The 25,880-nt window shown below is 36.0% G+C and overlaps 1 protein-coding gene across 1 annotated transcript in view; it reads right to left on the reverse strand.

The window, feature by feature from the left end:
• Positions 1 to 25,880, reverse strand: part of BCKDHB (branched chain keto acid dehydrogenase E1 subunit beta) — a 116,737-nt gene that overhangs the window by 44,918 nt on the left and 45,939 nt on the right. The window contains exon 9 of the mRNA XM_069011267.1: positions 3,059 to 3,145. Within this exon, the coding sequence (XP_068867368.1) occupies positions 3,059 to 3,145 (87 nt within the window). The remainder of the gene's footprint in view (positions 1 to 3,058; positions 3,146 to 25,880) is intronic.

The raw sequence follows: 25,880 nt of genomic DNA on the forward strand, positions 1-25,880 counted from the left end.
ACTGTACTCCAACCATATGCTTTATGCAAGTTTAACACTTTCTCTGCTGAACATGACAGTTTTGCAAGCTTTTATACCAAATATAACCTATTTGGACTTTTAACTGTACCTGTACTGAATTTGTCCTAGCATCTGTTGCTCACTTCAGAACACCTGTTGAGATCACATATGAAACATAATTTTTTTTGCAAAGGGCGAAGTCATATAATGTAGACTTTTAAGTACACCACCTCTTCTTGTTTTTAGTTTTATATGTCTGAGCAGAGTAAATGACCACTTAGTGCAATAATGTGCCCCTTTAATATATTCTGTACTCGACACACAACCAATCTAACATGCTCTCCAAATGCTGCTTTTAATCTCTCGTATGCAAAAAGGAAAGTATTCAATGTATTTTCTTCCTATAGTCCATGAGTGAAAGCCATCACTTCCATTTGTACTCTTTTCCTTGAAGTGTATATCACCATGAAGTGTATGTGACCACTAACTTTTAAAATAACCTATGTACTTTTAGTCACCTTATTTCTATGAGGAGACCTCACAGCAAGGATGGAATAACAATATGGAAACTAATCATCTAATCCAACTGGACACATTTTATTGAAGTCTTATTACTTCCATGTGTAAGAAGAAACTAAAGCCAATTGCAATCCCCAATTTTTGGCATTCTCAGTATGCATTGTATCCAGGAAAAGAGAATTTCAATTTTTGTTTTCATTTTTACAGCACAGTGATATTGGACATATGGACTTAACTTGATCGTTTAGAGATCAAGATTTTTAACTGAATAAGAAAAACAAGGTCTTTATTATGCCTAAAGCGATACTATTCTTTAAAATGTTGTAATGCTTTTTATTTTAATCTCTTTTGTAGTATAATCTTTAACGTACTCATATCAAAATTTTAGTATGGATGACAGAATCTTCAAGAATGGATATACAGAGTGATGAAAATATGGTTATAACACCGAGTTAAGTTGGTCAATTTATATGAAAGAAACTTGTCATGGATAAATGCAATGGCAAAGAGTTATATTCTAATTCATTCTGAGGGAGCATATGTAACAGACCAATATTTCTTAAGATACAAAGCCTAGCTTCCTAAGAAATATGAATATAAAATTATGAGCAACTATAATAAAACAAATATTTTCTCTCAATATTGACAGAGATAAATAGCCCTTTACTAAAGTGTTTCGACTTTGTTTCCTAAACAAGTGATATTTGTCAGACATATCTCTGATAGGAAAAACACCACCTCAAGAAGGATCAATCATGTAAGCAGCTTTCTCAGTGGAGGTCTGAGGAGATTAAAAACTCACATAATTTTAGCAATATATTGGGCATCCCATGTTCTTCCAATGATATTTACTGATAAGATTTTTTTTCAGACCACATTTTTATTCAACGCATATGCTTTCCTTTGTTATACACTAGATTTTGACTTTGCTGTTCACCTTAGAATAGTTTTCTCCTTAAGTGCTGATAATAACACAAGACGCTAAAAGACAGGCTCTTTTGCTTGAGTCTGTTTCACACTTCTGTGAGAATTTATAAAGAAAATTAATTTCCTACACTCACAGCTGGCAGCACCTTATGACTTTATTATTCCTAGTTTAATCAGAGACTATCTACAAAAGAAAGGAGGTCAAATGCTGAGGATTTAGAAGGATGAAAAATCATGGAATCATGGAATGGTTTGGGTTGGAAGGGACCTTCATCTAGTTCCAAACCTCTGCCATGGGCAGGGACATCTTCAACTAGACCAGGTTGCTCAGAGCTCCTCCATTCAACATGGCCTTGAACATGAACCAGGGATGGGGCATCCACAGTTTCTCTGGGCAACCTGTTAGGGTGCCTCACCACCTTCACGGTAAAGAATTTCTTCCATACATTTAACCTAAATTTCCCTTCTTTCAGTTTGAATCCATGACTCTGTTTCTTATCACTACAGTTCCTGACGAAGAGTCATTTTCCAGCTTCCTTGTAAGCTCCCTTCAGATGCTGGAGGGCTGCTATGATATCTCCATGAAATCAAATATTTGGTTCTTAACAGAGAAAAAATTTTGGTAGAAAAAATAAGTTTACCTTAATATAATTGCATTAAAATTAGTACAACTACTCTTTAAAAGAAACTGTACCACAAGGATAAAGAAACATACTATTCTGATTCCTTCGCATATTTTATTCAGAATTACACTTCCAGGACTAATAACTCTATTCTTTCCTAAAAAAGGCTAATTACCAAGCTTTAATTACAGCCTACATGGTTCATACTTTGTGAATTTTACAATCCCATTTCTCTCTGGTCCTATAATTTAACTATCCTAGAATAACCAAGAAAGAGTAATCAGATAGTGATGGACACGCTTAATTTAGGTGTTTCTACAAACCAGTACCACTGACGCGCAACAGAAAGAAATCAAGTTAAGGGGAAAATTTCCATGCAGGTACAGGTATAAAACACAACAGAAAGCTCAAAAGGACTTCCAAAACCTAATGCTCAAGACGTAACTGATAGTGATGTACATCTCAGCCTTTCCAAGCTGTTCTGTGCATACAAGCTCAACACACGCATGAGCATCACTACAAACACAAGTGAACAACTTCTGCAGACTCCTTTTCTAATGAGGTCTCTGAACACTGTGTGTCACACTATATTATACCATACTGGACCTGAGTGCTTTTTCTATGTCTGATTTCAACATTCCTAGAATGTATTTTTAAGAAGCTCAAGGGATAAGCATATGAGAAAAATAAGAAAGAACATTTAAACCAGACTATACATGAAGCTTTTCCCCCTGCATCTGACAGTGCCCATTCTCCCTGCTTTGCAGTGAAAGTTAAATTTCTAGCTTAGCAGACACTGTGCATAGTGCCTGGTAGGTACATGATTTCTCAGCTGTTCAGATAAATTAAGGCAAGCATCCACAAAACTGCAAAAGAGAATAACTTCAAAAAAATATAAAAACTCAACTTTTAATGTAGTGTTAACTATTTCTTCTACAGGCAAACATATTCAGTCATGCAGAACATTTAAAAACAAATAACCCATGTACCTGAACTGTGGAACTGATTTCAGATGCAAATCCTCCTGTCAAGGGAGCCTCATGGCTAATCAGCAACCGCCCAGTCTTTGCCACCGACTAAAAAGGAAAAACAAATGCCCAAAATGTCATCAAATTATAGCTCTTGTGATTTCTTACTTGTACTAATTGTGGAATATATGAAATACATTACTTTGTTAGCAGTGTTAGAATGTACCTGCTTTTCCCCTCTTGCATTTCCAGTGAACGATAAATTATCCTAAAACACTAAATGAGTCATTAATAGGATGTTTTTATACTTACTATAAAAGTATTCACATTTTCCCCTCTATTTAAAGCAAGTATCAAGAATAAATCTGAACCCATTTTATATGAATTTACTCTATCAGTGCAAACTGTAACATTTCTGAAAGAGAAGAAGGAGTTTAACAAGCAGCCAGTAAAAATTTGAATCCTCAAAATACTAAAAGACACATAAAGAAATACTTCACTCGTATCTCTGTACAAACAGATCCTATGTAAAGTCATGGATCATTGCTATTCACAAAGTAGAATTGCTAAACAAAAACTTCAGCAAGAAAACATGTGGACTAGTGCTGCATATTTAAATTTTACATGGCAATTAGAAGTACCATTTTCTAATTTTAGATTTCAATGTTTGTGCAGTTTTATGTGATCTGCTTCACAGATAAATAAATAGCATAATATATATAGATGATCTAAGCATCTTTGATCAAAAAACCAAAACTGTGTTCATTGTGAAACATAACAATGAAAGCAAAATATTTTTAATCTGATGGGAAATACAAAGCTTCACTGCAACAAATACATAGATGTTTACTGCAACTATGCTAAATTGCCCGAATCGAACCTATCAAATACCATTAGTCAGAAATATGGCAGCAAAGCGTCAGCTTCCATAGTACACATTTAAAAACTATTATAATAAAAAGGCTCATTAAAAAAAAGTCTCATAAACTTCTAGACATGCACATCAGAAAAAAAATATCAGATTATTGTCTATGTTAATCTTTCAAGAACAGCTACAGCCTGACATTTAAGATAAGTACAGAGTGTACTGCTGGTCTACCATTAGTCAAGTGGAAGAGCCCAAGACAGCGTTTGCTATCAGATCAGACCTTCTGAAGACTGTAATCTTCAATTTAATGTCTACACCAGCACATTCCCCACTCAGACAACTCCATGTAATCTACATAATAGGATACATAAAGGCAATGCCCCAATTATGCAGCTTTCTCTCTGATTCAAGTATTTTTCTAACTCTTTTGCTTTTCTAGCAATGATTCAATCAGTGTTTCTAAACAGCTCATCCACAGATGTACTGGCAAGTCGCAGGCTACAAACATGTTCCATATATTGTACTATGAAGTGATTTGAAAACAAAACAGAAAAAGTAATTTCAGCAGCTGGAAAGTAATTCAGTTACATAGGCTGATTTCCTGGGGTTTTTTTCCAGCACTGGAAACTTGTATCTAAAGAAACAGAGATATTAACTGCACTATAAATCTGTCCAGTACATCAAAACAACAGTTCAATGAACAAAATGTATGCTCCAGTTTTAAGCTGATATGATAAAACTGATACAACTAATCAGTGTTAAAGTTCAGTTTGGTTGTTTGGGTTTTTTTAAATCCTCTTTATTTTAAAAAAAGATTCTTTTGCATATACTTGTTCTGAGAGGTTCACATTTTGATACATTACAAGCTATCATTGAAGTTACAGATCCCATTTCTCAGAACATAACAGAGTATAATCAAACACTGTTAAAAAGCATATAGGCAAATTCACATGGGGTCGGACCATGAATCTGTCAGTCCAGTAAATTATCTCCCCAAAGAGATAATTTAATGTTTAGGGAAGAATAAGAAAAGGACCTTTAATGCATTCCTTCACTATGTCTCGGCCTCCAATTATTTTCACATTACTGGTTTCCTGAATCCAATATAGTCTTTTGTACTAAATAATTTATTACTTTATTTCATCTGTTCACAAACTGAATCCATGTAAAAAATACAGAAGGGGGGGGGAGGGAAAATAATCTCTTTTTGGTAATCTGCTTCTACTGTATGAGTAATCCTTGTTTTTACATATGATTCCCAGGGGCTTCAAGGACCCTATGTCTGGGGGAGCTTGTTAAGAGTGAACAAGCAGCTGTCACCAAGCATTGCATACAAATATCTCAGCTCTATATATAACACACTATATATATCACTCCTGGTACAAAACCATGCAGAGCTTTGGTGCTTTTAGTACCCAACCTAGCCTACAGTGAGTTTTTCAGGAACACATGCAATCTTAGTATTTCTAGTGTGTGTAAATGTATCATACCTATCAGTAAATTGTTCCAGGTTGTAACTCCCTTCCTGGTTACAATTTTGCACATTATTTCCAACTAATTTGGCTTACTTAACTTCAAAGCTGCTGTTTCTTGTTTGCTAGAAGGAGACACTATCTATTATCACATTTCAGCTCCCAAATGAATATATTAAGACTGTAATCAAATGGTCTCTTAACCACAATTTTGCTAAATTAAGCAGAGTGAGCTCTAAATCTTTCAGCAAACAGCCCATTTCCAATTTCTTCATCATTCTTACAACCCTAGCCTGAATCATCTCCAGTTTTCTATGTCCTTCTTGAAGCACATCCATCTGGAACCAGCATTCCAGATTTTTTCAGAGCGCCATCAAATACAGAGATAATGCAGCCTCAGTACTGCGGCTCTTGGATGTATGAGGCCTGTTGGCCAAAGCATAACAGGACAAGTCCAGATTTTTCTGATAACTGCAACTCCTTGCTTGTGGGAAAGAAGGTTAAAGGATAATGGCTTCCTAGAATAAAGATGAAAATATAGTGTGCCTTTATTTCAAGACACAAAATTGTATTTAGATATGCTGAAAAATATCTTATGTGCCTTAGCTTAGCTCAGTTAATGAGCTTATCTTCTCTTTATCAGTAACAGTCTATTTCATCTGTTTCTCAGCTATTTCTTACCTCTTTTTATCAGTAATGGTTATAATGTTTTCCAGATATTTGATAGAAATATTAAAAAAACAGGTTGAAAATCCAACTTTGCAGGACCTTGAGACTTTATGATTTCCATTAACTAACACTGCCTTTCTATGCCATACAGTTAGAGTCAGCTCAGTACTAATGTCTTACTTCTCAAACTATGGTAATTTATTTTGTGAGCACCTATTAAATGTTCTCAAACAAGGCTGAACTGTTGATCATGTATTTCTAATTATTTTTGAATAGCTGCTTCTTTCTTGCTAATGTCTTCAGTGTTTATGGATCATTCTCCCTAATTGATTTGGTACAGTTTTTCTGTAGAAAAATTGCTCCTTAAGGTATCAGACTTGTAAATTCCTGATCAAGAGACATTTTTCAGCAAGCATTGGGTCTTTGTATACCCTCTTAATTTTTATTATGATACTGTTTTTTCTATCTTACATATGACAGCACTATACAGTAAAAACAGCAGACAATAGCAACAGATGTGATTCTTCTAAACACAATTTTTAAATATATATTACAATACAAAAATGTTTCAGTCCATATAGCTTAGAAAAAAACCTGCCAAAAACTCCCAACATTTTCATACATTGGTTGTGTCCTAGAATGTTCTGTATCTTCAAATGAAAATTTAACCTTATTTCCTGGAAGCAAAATAGTTAATCAGTTAAAAGTGCAAATTTCAAAACTAGCTGCTCTACTATCTATAGGGCACAGCAGACATGGTCAATGATTACTTGCAGGTATCAGTGCTCTTCTATAAGACATTAATTTCACTTTTTAAATCTGTGGCAAAACATTAGTCCCTGTTAATTCAAATAAGGTGATCATTCAACCTCCAGGATAACCAAAGCCCACTGTTCAGAAGAGCATTTACACAACAAATAAATGCAGCTCAGTCACATCAAGTAATACAGTCCTCAACCTTCAAACTTAACAGGAAATACACTGCAAAAAACTGGAGAAAATAGTGGCTAAATCAGCAAAGTGTAGCAAATTGGCCAGTATAGAATCAATTATCCTCATCTTATCACCTTTTTAAAAGGTGGACAGATGGAGTGGCTTTTTAAATCTGGAGTAGCTAGGGAAAAGGCTGGCTTTTCAAAGAATGATGTATTTTGTCCCCTCACAACCAGACACTTGTATTTCTGTAAAGGCTTGATTCTCCCCTATTTCCTCAACACCCCCATTCTGTCTTCCAAAACCCCAGCATTTACACTTTTGCTTACCTAAGTAAAAAAATAAAATTTTGAAATGCATGCACATTCTGCAGCTCATGGAGAGTGCTTTTGAAAATATATCTTCAAAGAACGTGGTATGGCTTAAGAGATTGGCACTGACAAAAATGTTCCTTCTTTACAACTAGAAGTTGTTGCTTGCTGATCTCTGAAGTCCAGATATACTTCAGAGGGCACCAAGAGATTCTGTATGTATACCACATCTCAAATTAAATAAAAATTGAAATTTTTTTTTTTGCCATCTTTAGTACCAGACCATAAAGGGAAGTCAGAGGCAACATTGAGGCACTTAGAGAGTACGGCTTCTCTTTGTGTCATGGTCATTCTGTGCTGTCACAGACCAGCTCAGATGATACAACCCTGGGCTTCCAAAAGAGAGAGGTCCTACCCTGCCCAGAACTCCTTTTTCCCAGCCCATCCCTGACATATCAACACTGAGAGGGCTACAGGGAAAGCCAGTTGGAGGGGATAATCTGATTTGTCCTGTACAGTTAGCACAGAGCAGCAAACACCAATTCAGAGACAGATTTAGAGATGAAAGGCGTATCAGGATTTACACACAAAAAGCTTCAGCAGTGCTCTCTCCCAGGTTACAGCACACCAATGTCACCTCTGCTATATCCAGTCTTCAGAGAAGAGACTCTAGGGCTTCACGCTAATAAATTAACCCCAAAACAAAACCAGAAACCAGTACTGACCATACTTTTTCACTTCAATTTCATTGTCATGACTGTTTTAGCTTGGTGTCATTCACAAGGACAACAACTGACGCTGCATCAGAGCAAAAGGCTAACGGCACGATCACTCTGATAAGGAAATGTAAAAAAAACCTAATGCCTTTGCAAAACAAATGCTTTCAAGGTGCACTCTGAAGGTTTTCTGAACTGCAGCCCAGTGTTTTCACAGTGAAGCAGTTGTGAGAATTGTTTTCAACCTCCCTGACCACACTCTCTATCCAAGAGTTCTTAAAATCATTTTTCTGTTCAACTCTCAATTCATTATGTGGGATGTTTTCTCCTCTCCTACAGGCACCGATGACAGAAGAAAACAATGCAAGCCTGGCACTTCCAAGCACTTTGAAATCCAAGTGCTGACACTACCAGTAACATATTCTACCCTTACTTAGGAGAAAGCAGTTTTAAACCAAAATGAGTTTGATGCTAAACTACATTTAACACTACTGTTCTCCACACATAGCAACACCACCACTTCCAGTGTAAACAGCTGCTTCAGTAACACAGACACTGCCTGTAAAGAAATTATCAAAGTAAAACTTTTCTTACAAGGTTGTATTTTGTCACAATGGTAAGCTGGCTATTTTCTTTAAAAAGAAAATCCTGTTTTCAGAAAAAAACGATTTTCCATCTCTTACAGAAAAGGAATTTTTTTAATGTTCATTTTCCCCTTTATATTTTTGCATACCTTTGATTGTGCTCTTTAGAGACTATAAAAACTTCCTGCATAATCAAGAAACTAGCTTTCCACAGTAATTTTTAAAAAGCTAGCAAAAGTACTGAAATTATATTTTTATTGTATCCCATTTTGTACTAAGCATGTATGAAGCAATTATAAAACTGTATAAAAATGAACATTAATTGGTATGTGCTTTTACCAAAAACAAAGCAGAATATGGGAGATTTGAAAAAAAAATTATTTGGTAAAGTTTCAATAAATGTCTTGAAAAACATTTTCCTTTTTCATTTTTAGACTAGCTTTAATGAATTTGTGCTTGGAAAATGTAAAACCTGAGGGAGGCTACTTTCCCCAGCCCATTAGTTCTACTTTCCCTTTAATGTTTCAATAACAAATTGCATAGCAGCATTCTTGGTACTGAACACCACAAGCATAGGGATAGAAATAAGATCCCAGATTTCTATTCAGCACTTCCCACAGAGAAAGATGTAACATAATCTGCCAGATAAATCACTGAGGATTACATTCACTTAGCACACACAGATCCACAGAATGACACATCCTAGCTACAATGAATTGTTTGCACATGTGATACACTGACACTCTTAGCAAATGCAGTTATTCCATCCCCAATTTCCAGATATCCCAGCAGATGAATCTCACTGGATTTGTGGGATCTCTGGAAAACCAAATAGATCCTCAAGCACCATTTTTTTCTCCTAGGGTCCTAAGAGAAGGAATAGAAGGGAAGGGGAACTGGTTGTGTCCTAGTAGCCTGGACACAAGAAAGCCCTGCAGCTTCCTAACAATCATGTTCTAGTTTGCAAATTATAGCCATCAGTTGCCCAAGAGTGCCTTCTTCTAGAAGCAGGAAAAGATAGGAAAAGTATGCCCTCTTTAAAGCTCCTACCAACAAAAATAATTCTTAACATTGAAGAAAAAATGAAAGAAGAAAACAAAACAACATCATTTGCTGTGGGTTTCAACAGAACTAAATTTCCAGAGAAGGAAAATGAGAGATGTACTCTATCACAGTGTCTACACTACACTTCCAAAAGTGAACTGAAATTCATTGAGACGTTTTTCAATAAAATCAAGACAATTATGAGATAAACAAATGACATGAAAAAACATTATTTCATCAGCTCAACAGCCCAAAGCACAAATGAGATTTCTCAACTACTGGCAAGGAGACAGTCAGCCTTCCCCTCCTTCTGTTAAGATTCTGTTAAGCATAACAAACATTATCACAGTATTGCAATTGTATAGCAAAGAATCCTAGCCTAACACTAGCAACAATCTAGGAAGATCAAAGATAAAACTACTTGGAAAGAAAAAGAAGTCGTTTTTATTACATCACTTAGGAAGGCCATTGGACAAAAATCTTTAACCAAAACTTCTCAAACAATAAAATGAAAAAAACATAGGCAATTCTGTAATAGATGAGCATGCTGATTAACAGCAGGGAGTGGAAAACAAGTCCATCACCTTTCTAGCTTGAGAGAAACAGCTAAACAATTTGAATTGATCCACATTAGCAGAGCACAAATCTTAATCTTCCTGTTACTACTTCACCAAAACAGAGGCTTCTAATCCACTCCTGTCTGCTTTTTCAGCTGATGCAACTGAAGTTTCTGCTTTCTGACCTACAAGTCCGGAATTCATTGACTGCAGATGGCACAGCCAGGGCTACTGGGCCAGGCTCAGACCTACTGCCAGCTTTGGAAGTGCAGAATGAGTTTCCCCAAACCAAAAGAATCTGTGATAACTAATTTACATGTCAAGAATGATGATGAGGAGATCTTTTAGGGTTCCCAGACTGCAAAGAGCACAAAGATGAAGACACTTTGAGTCTGGTTTCTATCAAGGAGAAGCAAAACACAGGAGGAGACAACACTAACAGGAAACAGTGACAACAACAGAGAGTAGGGAAATTAAGAGAAGTATTAGAAATGTATGACATTTACCTCAAACCAAATGATTAATGCTTCATCAAAAAAATTATCAAACTATGCACTAAAATGTAACATTTTGTAGACAGCTGCCATACTGTTCACTCAGCTCTTTGAAAATTAATACTGTGCATTTGAATATTGATTTCTAATAAGGAGCAAAGCTCCAAAAAATAAACTTAAGTTCATTTTACATGGCCCCTTTAAATCTGTTCTCTCCTAAATGATCAGTCCAACTGTGCTTCTACTTGGCTGCTTCTTTTACCAACTCCTTAGTACTAGCAATATATAGCTGGAAGAAAATCCTAATGAGAGCTCAAAGGAAGGGGAAGCAACATGCAAACAATCTGGAGCACAGAGAAAAGCTGGGATGCAAAGGCAGAATGCAAAGAGAATGCAAAGGCAGAAGCAGGAGAGGATGCTAACAGTAGCATGAGTGAAGGAAGGGAGGGAAGACAGGCCCTAGTACAGACCCCTGCAGTCCTTGCTTGTCACTGGCTTGCATGTAGAATACTGTACTCTACCCACTAACCATGACCATGCAAGCACACAAACAGCATTTTGCCTAACCAACTGTCCACTGGACCAGAGCTGTTCATTGGATACAGGAGTATTCTGAGAGTATCAAAAGCTTTTTTGCAGTCAAGGTGTCATTCATTGCTTATCCTTTGTCCACAGATCAAGACACTTATCACAGATTAAGCCTTAGCAAGGCCATGCTTACTTTTCCTCATCTCTTTAATATATTCAAAAATCACACAAAATTTTCAGTTTGGATGAAGAACACTAGTTTTACTAAAAACAGCTTCAAAGCATTTACTGATAGTTCTTTCATGCAATACATAACATTCTCTTAAATTTGATCACAAAAAGGCAACCAAGTGCTCACTGAAGCAGAAGACATGCACCTGTGAGCAGCCTTGAGTGGTATCAGTGAGATGACCCACAGCCCACAGCTGGGAGCACTCCAGCACTCTCAAGACACATTTTCAGAAGTGCACTCTACATCATTATTTAGAAAATGTTATTGGTGTTTTCTTCTTGGGCAAATCTGCAGTAGCATCTGAATGATGAGGTGGACAGTACACCCTCAGCAGAGGTGCAGATGACGCCAAACCAGGAGGAGCAGCTGATAGGCTGAAGGAGCTGTGCTGCCATTTGGAGAGACCTGGACAGGCTGACAGGAACCTCATGCAGTTCAAAAAAGGGAAGCACCAAGTCCTGCCCTTGGGGAGGAACAACTCCATGCACCTGTGCACACCGTGGGCTGCACAGCTGGAAAGCAGCCTGGCAGGAAAGGCACATCACATTGACCATGAGCCAGAAATGTGCCCTTGCAGCAAAGAAGGCACATGGTGTCCTGGGCTGTATTAGGAGGAGTGCTGGCAGCCAGACAAAGGAGGTGATGCAGCCCCTCTGCTCGGCATTGGTGAGGCCACACCTGGAATGCTGCATCTGGTTCTGCGCTCCTCAGTAAGAAAGACATGGACATACTGGAGAGTCCAACAGCAGGCCACAGGGATGATTAAGGAACTGGGATGAAGGGACCTCATCTATGTATCTACATACCCAAAGGGAGGGTGCAAACAAGACTGACCCAGGCTCTTTTCAGTGGCGCCCAGAGGCAGAATTTCTGTTGTTATGCTGATGTTGCATACTGAAATCCACATCAGGACAGATATTTTCCCCCACTGTATGTATGGCAGGAACAGTTCATAAAGAACTAATGTGACCACAGCAGGGATGCACATATGAAACATCTTGCAGAGAAATGTTAACACAACCATAAAACTTACTGACTCAACATACTAGTATTTAATATTCCAGTATGTATCATTTTACACTATCAATGCCAAAAATAATTCTAAAGTACTAATGTGGGTTTTTCCTGCATAGCACCAAAAACAGTGTTGTAGTATGAAGATGGTGGTGCAGAGATAAGGAAGAATGAAAACAAGCACAGGAATAATGCAAAGTAACACAGAAAATTTTAAAAATTGCAGTCAAAACCAAAAGGGGTTGCTCCAGGGCTAGGTAGAACATCCTAAGAAGCAATGAAGAGGTGATGGCCTTTATACCCTACACAACATTGTCAGGGTATGGCTGAGATGATCAACATAGAGATTTATAAGCTTCCTGCAAAGTCAAGAACCAAAGACAGATCGCCAATGTGTAGAGTAGCCTATAAAGAGTAGCAGAGAATTCCTCTCCAAAGAACTTGCAATTTAAAGAGCTGAAACTGTGAAAAGAGAAATGAGGTATGACACACAGCAGGGTGCACCTCAATACAGTTTGTGCTGCTTGATATAATTTTTAATAGGAGAGGGTTAAAGCAGACTAAAAGGACTAACATTCTATCAAGTAGTGACTAAGTCTCCAATGCCTTTCAGTAAACTTACTCTTGTAATACAACTGTGCTACAAACCCTCTTCTAATACTTTTGTAACATCATTCTACATACCCTAAAACAGATAATTGCTGAGAAAACAATAGGTGATAATAATAGTCACGGATTGTGGGGACAGTTTATGTTTTGTGCCGATTGGTATTCCCGCTTAACTTAAAAGTATGTAACAACATAGCAATCAACTTCATTAAGAGATAGGCAAAGAAAAAGTATTTCTGGAATTCCACAGCATGGATTTTTGATATCCTTAAGACAAATTGCTACATACAAACTAGAATGAATTGGTTTGGGAAGAAAACTGATTCAGAATTCAAAAGTAAATTTAAAAATAAAACGCATCTGGCTCATTCTTATAACTTGATATACACTACACTGACTTTATTGCATTCTTTTCCTCTACCTCTTCACATCTCATTTACTTTCTGGCACTGGAATCTCCCCTTAATAGTGACAATTAATAATTTTAATATACATTTGGTGCAAGAGTATGTTTACTTCTGAGGACTCCACATACAATCTGCTACACTACTGAAATAAGTAGCATGAATATTAAAAAAAATTCTTTTAACCAAATGCCTCTAGATCTCCCAGTCACTGTGTTCTAGCAATAACTATGAGCAAATTCCTTAAATAGACATTTAAAGTATAATGACAACTAAACTTAAGGAACATATTCATGAATCCATTGGACTGGTAACTCGTGATTCTTCAATACTTTGAAATACATTTGCCTACTTGACCACAATTAAATACATCTGTTCAAATAATCCTTCTCTGTGTATAGCCTCAAACATAAAATTTAACAGCAAAGGTTTCAGAAAACAAGAACTTTTGCAGCAGCTTCCAACCTTCACCAGTGTGACCAGTAGTTAATAAAACACCATGGACAGATCTATCCTCCCTTCACCCTCTATACTTTTTAATTCCCTGTTTATGGGAGCAAAATTAGGAAGTCTCAGAAAATACAGATGAACAATACTGCACCAAAGAGATCCTTTACACTAAAGAGATCCTTCTCATCCCAAAAATCTTCATTAACACATTATAAGACACCCGTCAGGTTTGTGTGGCATCACCACATTCATCTGACATTCCATGGAGAGAAGTACTTTTAAGAGTTTTAATTAATTGTTAAACATACAAATTAGTGTCTTCATAAATTAACTTGCTTCTTCAGTTTTCTATATTCATGTTCAAATCCAGCACTTATTTTAGGCCTTAAATGTTGTAAGTCTATTAATAAATCAAAATTTGAGATTTTAAATTAGCCCTCCTCTTGCCTTTCAGAAATTACATGCATCTTGTTTATTAATATGTTCAGGTTTTGAAAATTTCATCTGTCCCTCAAATTCCTGGAATAATCAGGCTGTAACAGTACATCTCCTTTTCACTATAATACTTCTTTATAAAAGAATAAAATCCAAGCTTTTAAGTCTGAGTGTTTTTTGAGGTTCCTCCAAGATAACCTTTAAGGAAAGACTGCAGTCTTCCACAGCCAAAAAGGCAGAGAAAACACCCACATTCCATAAGATGAAAGTCCCAAAATCTTAGAGGGATCTACCCCAGGACTATAAAGGTACCTGAAATACTAAGAGCATCTAGACAGCTTTATTTATCCCCCTTCCTCACAGCCACCACCATTCTCTCTGTTCAGTACCCTTGCTCTTCCAGGTGCTCTGATTCTCAAGTAGAGTCACATCAAGAAGTCAGACAGCAAAGCTGAGTTATAAAACATGAGGATGAACAGTGCCACAGCTATTCTTTTATTCTTGAAAATGTCCATGGGATCCTGGACAACTCTTAAAGGGCTCCCATGGACAATCCAGTTATTTGTAAGATTCATACATCTTCTACTAATGCAACTATTGTACTATACTTTCTGTGAAAAACACCAGATAGACAACTTCCCCAGCTATTCTGGAGGATCTAAGGACAGGCCAGCTAATTCACTGCCATACTCACACCCCAATACACACACGAAAACACTGTCTGGAACAAATCTTGACAGTATTCATCCAGAAGCAAAACACTATGCTGCCAGATATGACCCACATAACTGGTCTCTTCAGAATAATTTTATTGAAGCTAACTATATAGGTCTGGAGAGCTTGAAAAAAGCCAACAACCGCTCTTGAAAGAAAGGAGAAAAATAGCATCAGGTCACCAATAAAATAAGTAAAACAGACTGGAATTTTATTGCTGAAGATAATAATACTTCATTTTCCCCCACTGAATTGCTCAGTAGCTTCTAACACAATTCAAATAACCATGAGGACAAACAACAGTTAAGAGTGTCCCAGCAAAAAACATGCTTTGATCCAAAGAGAAAGATTAAAATAGAAGTGCTGTTTCTTAAAGTTGTAGATGAAGAGGAAGACTGTGAGAATACAAGAACTTGAAGGCAGAACAGACAGAAGAAAAACATGAATTCTGGAAAATGAAAAGTGCAGGAATGTTGACGAAGAACTGTGGATACAATATTGCTGCTAGCAAGAATTTTCTTGCTAGCAACAATATTGTATCCACAAAAAACAGCAAGAAAAAAGAAAAGGCCATGGCAAGAGACATGCCAAGTTCTGGAAAGAAAATATCTGGATTCTGGAAGGTATGGAGAAAGGAACTGAGAAAAGTGCTGGCAATACCACTAGAGGCATACCCCTTGTTTGCTTTTCACTCTGGTTCATACTGGGAATTGTAGCATGAGCAGGACAGCAGTGAGGCTTTGTTTCACTAAAGCTCCCAAAGAAGCAGGAGCTTCAGCATCTGTGCATCCAGCATCTGTTTCATTCCTATATCCTAAATTACTTCCAATTCTGATACCATAAATTCATTAATTTCATCATAGACAGCTGAATTCATTTCACTGAAGATGTTGAACCCACTTAGGCTTTACTGGACTTAGTATCTGAATTACTAACATGGACTATATGGGAAAGCATGAGGCAATATAAGGGAAAGATCTGAGCAAAATAAATAATTAAATAAAAATATTAAGTAGACCAGGATGATCAAGTAGGTGTCTGAAAATGAGAGCTGTGCCACCTCTGGCCCTTCCAAAAAGAAGCATTAGTAGGTAAAGTGATAGATGTGACAACTATTTGAATAAAAGATTGTTTACAGAATTTTGTGCCAAGTATCTTGCAAACCTATGCTTTAAAAATTACTGTATCCCTTGTTTATGGTCTTCTTAATATATTTTTTCTGTATTACTTCCCATTTATTCTAAAGCAACAATCAACTCATCTTCTCTTTTCATTCTTTCAGTGTCATATTTTGTCCTATTCTCCCTTCTATCTTTTGTGCTCTCTTCATCCAAACCATCTCAGCAATCTTCATGTCATTTCCTCTACAATCTCCATTTCTTTTCTATCAGTTACACTCTCTCCCTATCTGACCTAGAAGAAGGAATAGTCATTTTCTAGGTATATATTAATTTTCAGCCTGTCAGCCAAGATAATGAGAGTCCTGCAACCTGATCTCATTTTTCTGTCCATTTGTCAGTGTCCTGATAGACATTTTGCAGCCAAATGCAAGTCTTAAAAATATTAAGTTCCTAAAAGCTTGGTAAAAATCAGTCCCTATGAGGTAGATTAGTACTCCTACTAACTTTGTAATCTCATAAAAGACAAGCCCACACCTCTTTCAGCAGCAGCCAGTAAGCACCAACAAATTGTCCCTGCTGCTTTTTGTCTAGCCATCCATTTTAGAAAGGAGCTGAGCATCTTAACGTAGGTAAATGGAGGACAAAGAATGGTGGAAGGTAGAAACTATGGGACATAAATTCATAGAAAAACAAGCTTAACTCCTCATGCAATTTTTTACTTTTTGAAAGTAATTATTTTTCATTCTTTATCATAATGTTGTTTTCCAAAGTAAAGAAATAAATTCATTTCTGCGCCTTCACAGCATTGCATGGGAAGGGAAAAGATAGTAAGGCCAAATCTAAAACCCATGGAACAGATATCTGAGAGTTCTCTGGGAGTTTTTTCAGGCCTCCGTTTCATGGAACATTCCTACTATGCTGTTACGATTTTTAAATCATTAACACAGAGTTAGCACTCAGTAATTTGCCCATAATTTATAAAAATACCATGAAACAATAGTTCTTTTCCATTTAAGTAATAACTCTGTTGCCCTTACAACAATTAATTTGATCTTTTTGATGCCTATCACTCAAACCAATAATTTGGATATAACTTCTTTTTCCCCAGAAGAGGGACTAAAGCTGCAGTGCTCAGGATAAAGGTAAAACATTACTTCTCTATATCGGCTGAGTAGGATCATACGATGACTCAAGTCTATATAAATGTGCAGGTTTTATTATTCCTGTTTTGTGGACCAATTGTATGTAACAAAAAGTCTGAAGTTGTATCATATTAACAAAGTTTAATATTCAGCAATCTTTCCTTTAATAGATAGACTTGAGTTTCAGAAACTATGATTCTATTTTCTGGAAAATGCCACTACTATAATCTTCCAGCATGTTCCATATGTCTTCCATATCCAAGCTAAAACTAATAAAAAGGTTAGACTACACTAAAATAAGAACTTCTTCCAGTGCTTAAAAACATTACTAAGGTGAATCATATGCCTTTTAGTGCTACTTGTACTCAACCGAAGTCATTCCACAATTACTCATTTCCATAAAGCTTCATCGTCTTTCAGCCTCTGAGAGCTACAGCAAGCCAATGACATTTGATGGGTTAGGGCAGGACAAGGAAGCATTAGCATACACAGAAACTGTCACAAAATATATGCATTTGCCACTGATCTCAATGGAATTCTCTTCAATGACAAACACCAAACCAAGCCTCATATTTGAGACAGATATTTCTTGACACACAGTAGAGCTATATTTAATTGCTGCATTGAACCTTTTAACACGTTAGCCCAAGAATCACTAATTATAGAAATTTTAAAATGTACACAAAAGAAAGTCTACCTACAGACCAAGAAATATATTTTATTTTTAAATAGGCTCTCCTGGCAAGCTGAAAAAGTTGTGAAAATAATCTGGGAAAAACAGCATGTTATAAATTTTTTTCATTGATCACTGATCACCATTATGAGTGATGCATGAAAAAATAGCATTACAAGTCAGCAGCATGAAAAAAACAGCAATAAGAGTTTGTAAGTATTCCTTATCTATTTGGTGTATACTCCTCAAAGAATTAACTATTTGGCTTCTTCTGTTTAACATGATACACAGGCATTTGCATTTTTCACTTAGATCAGCAGCTTAAAAGATGTTGAACTCTTTACATGCTTATCAACTAAAAGACAGCAGTCATCTTTGTACATGACAAAATAAATAATCAAAGCCTGTAATTCATTCACTGCAGAGCTCTGACTATAGCTGAGTAATAGTCTTTGTTCCCTCCTTTCTGCTTATTTCATACTATTTGCATCTCTCAGTCAGTCTTTCCTCTAAACAGTTTGAAATGTCATAGTCTTGAACTATGTGTCACGTAATATTTTTCTCCCAAATCACTAAGGCAGATGGCAGATGGGATAGAGACAGAAAAGCCATGAAGTTGCTGTAAGAACCATACAAGGCACAAATGAGACCTTCCTGTCTTGAAGCTGTAATTTCCAAATGCAATACCATTGAGTAACACTCATTCCCAGTCTGGAATTAATACTGTTTCACTGTAATCACTGAAATGCCTGAAGAGATCTCCTCATTTACATCCTCTAAATATGCAGGAACCAGAGAGAGAAAATGTTAAACACATATCCATGGAAATTACCAAGAAGCTCTGTACATCTCAGAGCATGACGATGAAAGAAGCATAACTAAGCTTGTCAACGGAGCAAAACCATATTTGACCAAAATGTCATTCCATTTCTGGAAAACAGTAACTAGCAGAGCTGTAGTTCTGTTAAGGATCTCTAAAAGCCTTTTTTTGCTAGGAGAAGGGCCAGAGGGAAGACTAATTACCCAGCACTGTAGGTGGCAAACAAAATGAGGTTGTTTACTAGTTTTCTCCATTTTTTCACTCTGAGCAACATCTGCTTACAGAAAAGCACTTGCTGCACACCACGTCTCACAGAAGCTCAGCACCTTACTGCCCTGTAACAAATTCTGTGTTCTCTGATATTCTTTAGGAGTTCTGTTTGCAAAAAGCTTTTCAGAAGCAAGTTTATCACAGTTTCTAGATTTTTTCAGGTAAAATTTTCTTGAGTGGAATGTTATCATTTTAGAGAAAGAATGTTGCTTAGTCTTTGTTGTCCCTTGTTTTCCTCAAAGGGGAATCGGTTAAGCAAAAATTAAACAGCATACTAAATTCAGAAAATTGGAAAGGGGGACTAAAGCTCTGTATTGCAGTGCCTTGAAGAAAATGAGACAAAAGACCTATAGCTTTAAAAGTTACTGGAAGCCCCAAATAATTAATGTATTTACCTCACTGGAAAAATGGAAGATTAATACAAATTTTATAAAAGGCAAGACCATGGCAGAAAGAAGAAATTGAATAATCTGACAAATATTTTAAAGGACCTGTAAGGCACTTGACTAATGCAAATCACAATTTTTTCCTTTATGCTTTCACATTTCTAATGATGTTTACTTATAAAAGCATTGAGCCTCTAAATTACATAATTTTAGATTGCTCAGAGTTTCTTATTTATTTAAAGATAGCACTTCTGTGTTACCAAGAAATATTTTATTTCTTTAGAACACAGATGGTGAAAGCTCAAAACTTCATCACATCAGCAATTTCCTTTGTACTTTGTACTTTGCTGAATCATCGGCTGCTCAATCGTGTTGGTTCTGATATAATGGTGATAATTAAATAAATACTAAATTAATGAAGAATACAGGAGAGAGGGAGATTGTGAGTCTTCTACACTCCTTTATTTTGACTTTTTCCCCAATACTGGAAAAAAAAAAAAAAGGTATTTTATTCTAGTGTGGACGGTCAGAAAATTAACACTGATGACTTGAGCAAAACAAGTTACAACTTTACTAAATATTTGAGAACTACTGAAGTCACAGAGAAAAAATATACGGCTAAATTTATCTTCTCTATTAAGCAAATTCCAGTGTGTTACTAAGTCATTTCTGAAACAAGAAAGGTTCCATATATTAGCTTTTCAATCACCCCAAGTAATTGCCCTAGAAAACCTCTACATTTTGCAACATTTGCACCTATGCAATCAGATATAACAACCAAGATCTTTCAGGTTTCACTTCAAAATATATACACCAATCCTGATGATACTTAAATGTCTAGATGATCAAGATGATAATTTAAATCTAAACATGTAGATACACAGTAACATATGCATAAACTACTTTAAATACATTTTGATTGTCCAGTAGAAAGGACAATTTACAAGTGACTGTGTAGACAGATTATTCTGAAAGATTTATTTTCTTTCACTGAAAAATAAAACTATATTAACACAAACTGCTGACAGTGTGTTAAGATCTAAAAATCACATTTTCCCCTAGTCAATCCATTAATTAAAACATCATTAAGCCCTTAGCCAAAAAATGACAGTATCAAGAGGGTTCTCTAATGTCAGCAAAACACCACAGCTGGTAATCAGAAATTAATTGTTTCCATGGGCTTGTTAAAGTGCAACATTTGTTGCCATCATATTGCAAATGGTTCAATACTAACACATGAAAAAATCCCACTGGCAAGCTTAGTAACCTAAATTTATTTTTTTCTCCTCAACTCCATTTTCCCTGTAAGAAGCACAAAGAAAACACACACCTTCTACATTTTATTTAAAAATCAAAATTTTTAAGAGAAACCTTTTAAACTTTGAAAAAGTTTTAATAAATCAACTTTTGCCTTCAGTACTAAAATAACATACCAGTTTAATGGCAAATGAAAAATAGATGCCACATGCTCTTTAAACTCAAAACTGATTTCCCTTTTGCAGCAAGCCATTCAAGCCCTTCTTCCTTAAGAAATCTGGAACCTTCCAAGCACAGCACTATTGTGAATTTCAAAGTCTAGGTAGCATGTCAGTAAATGCACCACAAGTGCCAGATGTGATAATATAGTATAGATTAGGACTTATTGGTAATGTTTGACCACATGCCAAAAGAGTGATTTTACAGTTTTGTCATGTGCAGATCAAGGAACTTATTAAAACTGGCAATATGGGTTTTTTTAGCTGGACAGAGAAACAGAATGCACGTTTACAGCACGAGCATTATGCAGTAACCAAGCAGTATTAAGTTACCACTTTTTCCTCATCTGGAAAGTTTGATTAGCATTCTCTGTAAACAACTGCATGTCTTAAGCCACAAGACACAAATCAAAGCACAATTACAACTTACAGCACACTTCACTGCTGATCCAAGTAATGTGACTACAGTTTAAACAGAATACTGCTCAAGCAAGTGAATAAATACCTCACATAGGAATTGAATGGAAAAAACGAATGAACTGCATAATCTTAAACTTGTATCATGGCAAGCATTCATTATGCTGGCAGCTTCTTCAGTAGGCTGAATGAACAATTCCCCTCACAACACACTATTTTAAAAAATAGTAAAAATTATTCTTATGTTTAACATAGTTATTTTAGATTGCTTCAGATTAGGACCTTCCAGTACTTTATTAATTGAATTTCTGCTTTTTTTATATGTTATCCTTCATATTCTCTCATCAATGAGATGAAAAATCAGCTTGAACTAATTCCTCCTAAAGACTTTTTATAATTTTATGAATAAAAATCTTTCCTATTTTAAATAAATTGGCAAAATATCTATATCTCACCATCTCATAAGCTACAAGGTTGAATATAGCAAAACCATTTGCAGAATAACCACACAAGTAGAAAAGTAGGAAAGGAAGAACCGTGTCAAGATAGTACAGGAAATTTATTTTGTACTAAATTTCACAAAAAACAGAAAATACCCAATTTCCCTGCAGATTTACCACTGTGGTGAGATTCATTACACAGTAAGTAAAATCACACCACTTCCAGAACAATACAGATGTGTAGTCAAGTCATGTTGAACATGTAGTCAAGTAATGGGCAGAAGAATAGGACATGAATCAAGCATACGACAACACTGTAGCACTGCCAATGGAATCTCCTGCTTTTTTTCAGATGTCACTGGTCCATCCTGCATTTCCTACCACTAAGGCCCAATTTTTTGCATTCTTCTCGAAGTAATGGCGACACATGCCATAGCTCAAAGTACTTCCTTTCATTTGGCGCCTCATTTTAACTAGTGGTACTTCAAGTACAAAGGCTAGAAATTATTTTAACACATCTCTGTGTACCAAATGGGTACCTGAAAGAAGAGATCAACAAGAGCAGTAGCAAATGTTGCAACAGCCATTCCTCCTGCTCTTTGTGTCTGCAAGAGACAAAGATAACCTCTGTAATCAGATACTTCCTTTTTCTTTTTTTTTTTCTTTGTGCCTAGAAGAATCAAGTTGAATAACAGCAAAGCTTTACTCTTTTTCAGCACAGAAAACAGAATATGCTCAGATGCCAGTAATGAACAGGTACAAAGACCTCCAGAGATATTAATGGGCTGATATTAAAGGTAAATTAGATGAGTATCTTCCAAGAGATGAAGCTACATGGTGTGACAGCATCACTAATCACCTGCTGTATCTAGTATACAAACACCCAAAATCTAAATGTAATTTAGCCGGAAGAAAAATTTCAAGCAGAACAGACTAAAAGTTAAGATCTGTCCCTTAAAATTTTGTCATGTGTTATATGAAAAAGAATACTCTGTACAACAGGCAGCTTCTTGGTTCTGTAGGGTTAGTTCCATATAACAACTGAAAGGAAATCACAGATAAAGGGGAAAAATTGCTAAAGTCCACTGCTGAAATGTAATATCATAGAAAAATATAATTAATTTTTTTGGTTTATAATTTCCTTTTACATTAAAGTCCTCAGGAACTTTGAAACATACAAAGTTTAGGATTCTCAAAAATGCACATCAAACGAAAATTTCTGCAGCAGCAGCTTTACATCTCAAAAGCATATTTTGTAAACATAAAAGCTAGGAAAACCAAATTAGTCTAATTTGTTTCTGGAGAGAAAGAGAAATGCAGACCTGTTTTTTCCATGTTAAACCACTATATAATCATGCAATAATTCAATACATGTATCTCATTCTACAACATTTTTTGTGACATTACAAAACAGCAATTTTTTGGTTTTCTATATCCACATGCAAAAGTAGTATGTCCACCAAGCCCAGGCAAATTCTGTCCTATTCTATCATACTATTCAGTAAAATATTATAAATTCCAGGACAGTGCAAATTGCATACATAGAACAAGTAAGCAAACTGCAAGGGTTTCAGATTAGTTCAACCTCCTTATGATAAAAATAGTAGCAGAGGACTCATTAACATATACTCAGAATTTCAAACATTTCAATATGGTAAAGGTCTTAATGTGTCTCAGAGCTGTCAAAAATTGTGTAACAAGAAGTTATAATATGTATAACAAGAAAATAACTGTTTCTATCTTAATGAGTCAATAAGGTAAACAGATATTCAGGATTTTATGCACTAAATCAGCCCACCAGATTGCAGGGAGCAGAGACAAACAGACTAAAAGAATTTCAAGAGGCTTGGGGGACTTTGGGGTAGCCATAGTAGCTTGACAGAAGTAGTAATTATAGAATAGATTGAGTTTATTTAGAAGAAACCCATTGTTTGTGCAGAATACTGTTGTGTTGCAGACAAAAAATTAAAGCAATCTGTAAGTACAGACTCTTGAACACAAAACGAAGATGGGAGGGATGGGAAATGGTATCCTGTTCCACATTAGCAGTATCAGAGAAGGTAGCAGCATAATGAAAACTAAGTCTAATACCACGTACAGCTCTAAGATCTTTGGAAAAGATCTCAGTGAGTATGTATATCTTAAAGAAAAACAAAGCCTTACAAAAAAAAAATTCCAACAATATTTACAACAATTTGGAAATCTCTGCAGTCTATTCTTTCGTTACAAGCATTTCAGACTGCCATCACTGTGAATAGAAAAATACTTACAAGAAGCTAAATACAATGCATTGTGCTATTAATAAATGCATATTGTTAGACAATAATTCAGTAAAAAGCAGATTAAATCTTGGCATGACAAATTTCAACATTATCTTTAGAAGTACAAAATTATTGTAGAAATACTTAAAACTACATTCTCATGGGGTAAAGGTTAATAAAGCACAAATAATAAGAATCTGCAGCATATGAATCCTAAAAAAAGTTTAAAAGAGCAGCTGGCTCAACTGAGTGATAGTGGCAGGATAAATAGCTATGGACATTTAAAAAAAGGCAATACTGTAGGGAAGCAATAATTACGTCTATGGAAGAATGATTCATATATGATTACCATCATGGAACTTCATCCCAACTTCCATTAGAATTCAATCAGCACCACTTGCAAGGAAAAAAATAAATGCACATATTGGAGCCATAAAATAGCTTCTAACTATAGACTACTTACCACTACTCATTTATTTGCCTAAGTGCCTTTAAATCTGAAGGTTGTAATATATAACATGAGCAAAAGGGAAAAGGTCTGATGAAGAATTGATGGACAGTATCATCAGCACTATACTCTATGTTAACAGAAACTAAATGCAAATGCCTTTTCTCTGTCTATGGTTTTCTATAATCAGATTGTTTCTCAAGTATCCCCTGTCAATACATATGCAAAAAGACTGAGAACTATTTTTATATTGGGAGGGAGAAAGGAGAAAACAGAACTATATATACACAAACACCTTGCCACTGAGGTACGTCCCTGAAAAAGCAAGATACACAGGAACAAAAAACAAGGCTTCCATTCAAAGCTTTCTTAAAACACAGAAGAGGAAAGATATGAATAATTAGCTTCTAAAATGGTTACATATATATTCTCATAACTTTAAAATGTCTGCCTCCAAGTATGGCTCCAGCATTCTGCTTCTGGAAGCCAAGCAACAGTCCACAGCACTCTCTAGCAACCTGAAACTACAAGACCAAAAGACACAAGTTTCTTATGGAAACAGTGACAAAGTTAACTGTCATCATGCAAGCAGTACAATTTTAATCACATTTTATAGGTATAAGATCCATTCAATAAGAAATCCAAGGAACAACACATAAAATGGCAAAAGATCAAGAAGAGATAGCCAAGAAACATAAATCTGATCCCAGGATACCTGTGATACAATTGTACAGTTCAATGCCTGGTGAGTGTAGTTAATGCATAAAAAACCCACATCAGGCTTGCTGATCTTGATTTTCCTTTTATTCACAGTCCAAGTAGATGAAGTAAACTTAAAGGAATGCAACAAGCTGGTAGACCCATAGGTCTGCTAGGACATGCTGCCTATTAAGTATAGGACATGAAAGATCTACTACTGAAAATTATTCACTGATCATATCTGACAAAAATGCCACTTGTGCATTAAGGATAATGCTCTAGTACATGCTGGAAAAAAGGCTCCCATCAAAGAGCCTCAGTGGAAGACAGGCACAGAGTTTGCCCCAATCTGTATTACCCCCTGGTTCCCTCTGTGGAACTCTGCTTTTCTTTTGCTCAGACTTGCTCTTTCCAATGAGCAGCCTATGTGTTTGCAGCCTGACAAGCATTTATGCTGACCTCCATGAGGGGGTCTGCAGAACCCTTCCTGAGAGGAGCAAAGCAACACTGAGTGCCCAGAACTACAAACACCCCTTCACTTGACTGCAGCATAGTGCCCCAAGGAAGCAACTTCAGAATGACTTTTTCTCAGCACTTCTTTGCACTAAGGTAGCAACCATTCACAGACAGTTAAGATGACTAATTAGGTATCATTTT

This window comes from Aphelocoma coerulescens, chromosome 3 (genome assembly GCF_041296385.1).
Source record: "Aphelocoma coerulescens isolate FSJ_1873_10779 chromosome 3, UR_Acoe_1.0, whole genome shotgun sequence".
NCBI classification, from domain to species: Eukaryota; Metazoa; Chordata; class Aves; order Passeriformes; family Corvidae; genus Aphelocoma; species Aphelocoma coerulescens.